This window comes from Vigna umbellata, chromosome 11 (genome assembly GCF_029865625.1).
Source record: "Vigna umbellata cultivar VRB3 chromosome 11, Vumbellata_1.0, whole genome shotgun sequence".
NCBI classification, from domain to species: domain Eukaryota; kingdom Viridiplantae; phylum Streptophyta; class Magnoliopsida; order Fabales; family Fabaceae; genus Vigna; species Vigna umbellata.
In genome coordinates, this window is record NC_142175.1 from 12,449,232 (window position 1) to 12,451,412 (window position 2,181).

The 2,181-nt window shown below is 42.5% G+C and overlaps 1 protein-coding gene across 1 annotated transcript; it reads left to right on the forward strand.

Moving 5' to 3' along the window:
* On the forward strand, nt 1-1,938 carry LOC148190994 (cytochrome P450 83B1-like). The gene is made up of 2 exons (XM_088102528.1): nt 1-977; nt 1,129-1,938. The coding sequence occupies exons 1-2, from the start codon at nt 84-86 to the stop codon at nt 1,735-1,737; spliced, it is 1,503 nt and encodes a 500-aa protein (XP_087958654.1). The 5' UTR covers nt 1-83; the 3' UTR covers nt 1,738-1,938.
* Nucleotides 1,939-2,181: the final 243 nt, after the last annotated feature.

Genomic DNA, 2,181 nt, shown 5'->3' on the forward strand with positions numbered 1-2,181 from the left:
TTTGGTTCCAGGCCACAGTTTTCTTGCAACTCTTGGTCTTGCAGCACTTTGGTCTGTCTTGCACCTCTTTGGTCTCTGGCAGAATGGTTGCACCACTTGTAACTGTTGCATGCCTCTTTCTTCCTCTGCTTCTGTTAATCTTTTTCCAAAACTGGAGAAAGGGAAAGAATTCACGGTTTCCACCTGGTCCAAGAGGGCTTCCCATAGTAGGGAACCTTCTTCATGTCGACAGTACCACTCTTCATCTGCAGCTGTGGGAACTGTCAAAGAAATACGGACCCATTGTTTCCCTTAGATTTGGATCAAGGAAAGCCATTGCCGTTTGCACATCCGAATTGGCCAGAGAGGTGTTGAAAGACCGTGACCTCGAGTGCTGTGGAAGACCTAAACTGCTTGGCCAACAAACTTTGTTCTTCAAAGGCTACGATGTTATATTCTCTCCTTACGGTGAGTTCTGGAGAGAGATCAGAAAGATCTGCGTGCTGAATGTCCTTAGCCAGAAACAGGTCGCAACATTTTCACCCATAAGACACAGTGAGTTGAAGGATATGATGAAAAGAATCTCGAGGAACGCTTCATCCGGAAAGCTTTATAACTTTACCGAAGCGACTATTTCTCTTACAAGCACTATCATATGTAGAATACTTTTTGGGAGAAGCTACGAAGATAACGAAGCCGATGGGAGTAGATTCTATTCCCTACTCAAAGGCTGCCAAGAGATGATGGTTGCCTTCTTTTTCTCTGATTTCATTCCTTCCTTGGGTTGGATCGATACTGTCACAGGAAAGAAGGCTCGTCTTCGTGCTATTTTTCAGGAGGTTGATAGCTTCTTCCAGGACGCCATTGATGAACACCTTGATCCCAAGAGAGTAGTCACTCCAGAGAACACAGATATCACGGATATCATTCTTCAACTTCAGAAGCAGCGTACCAGTTCCATCGAACTCACAGACGACGTCGTCAAGGCCATCCTCATGGTTTGTTTGCACCTTCTTCCTTTTATTCTCAATTATTGTTTCCTTAATAACATCATTGCGTACTTTTACCATCGCTATCTATCAGCTTACCTAACTCCACTCATTCACCAAATATAACTAACTAAATAACTAACTTGTCTTGTGTGTTCAGGACTTGCTTCTAGCATCAACAGATTCAAGTTCGGCCTCCTTGGTGTGGAACATGACTGCCCTATTAAAGAATCCAAGAGTGATGAAGAAACTTCAAGCTGAAATCAGGGGTAAGGCAGGTGGAAAGGAATTTCTGGACGACGAAGATGTTCAGAATCTGCCGTATCTGAGGGCGGTGATAAAAGAGACATTCAGATACTATCCACCAGGGCCAATTCTGGTGCAGAGAGAAACAAACGAGGATTGTGTGATAGGAGGTTACGAAATTCCTGCAAAGACAACATTGTACGTGAATGCTTGGGCGATTCATAAGGACGAAAACAACTGGAAAAACCCATTTGAGTATTATCCGGAGAGGTTCATGGATAGCAGCGTAACTTTCAGAGGAACAGATTATGAGTTTCTTCCGTTCGGTTCTGGTCGTAGAGTTTGTCCTGGGATGCCTATGGCGATTGCGTCGTTGGATCTGATTCTTGCGAATCTTCTGAATGCGTTCGATTGGGAACTGCCAGCAGGAATGAAACCAGAAGACTTGGATGTTTTGACAGATCCAGGACTCACAGTGCACAAGAGGAATCCTCTTCATATTCTTCCCAAACGTGTAATCTAAAATTATCATTCTTAGTTCCTACGTAGTATTGTTTGTTGTCTGCCCAATCCTACCACCTCAACCACAACGACGTAGGTAAATAAGGGCCCTCTCCACTGTCTCTCTGTCTTTTCTTTCTTTCTTTCTTTCTCTATTGTACTTTTCTTCTTCTTGTATTACTATTCCTAATTATATCTTAATTAATGTCATTTTATCATCCAATCCAATTATTACAACAAATTACATCGTCACTCTACGAGAGAGACCCTCACGTGTTAATTTACAACTTTTGTGGACGTTGGGACACTATGAAAAGGTCTCTTATATACTTCTTATTTTAGACAGAAGCACCCAAACAAAGCACTTTTCACTACCATTTTATCATACTCTCGTGAGGCAAAAAGTGTTCCCAATAATATGCCTCAGGTGTTGTTGGTAGGATACACATTTCAACCCAAACCTCGA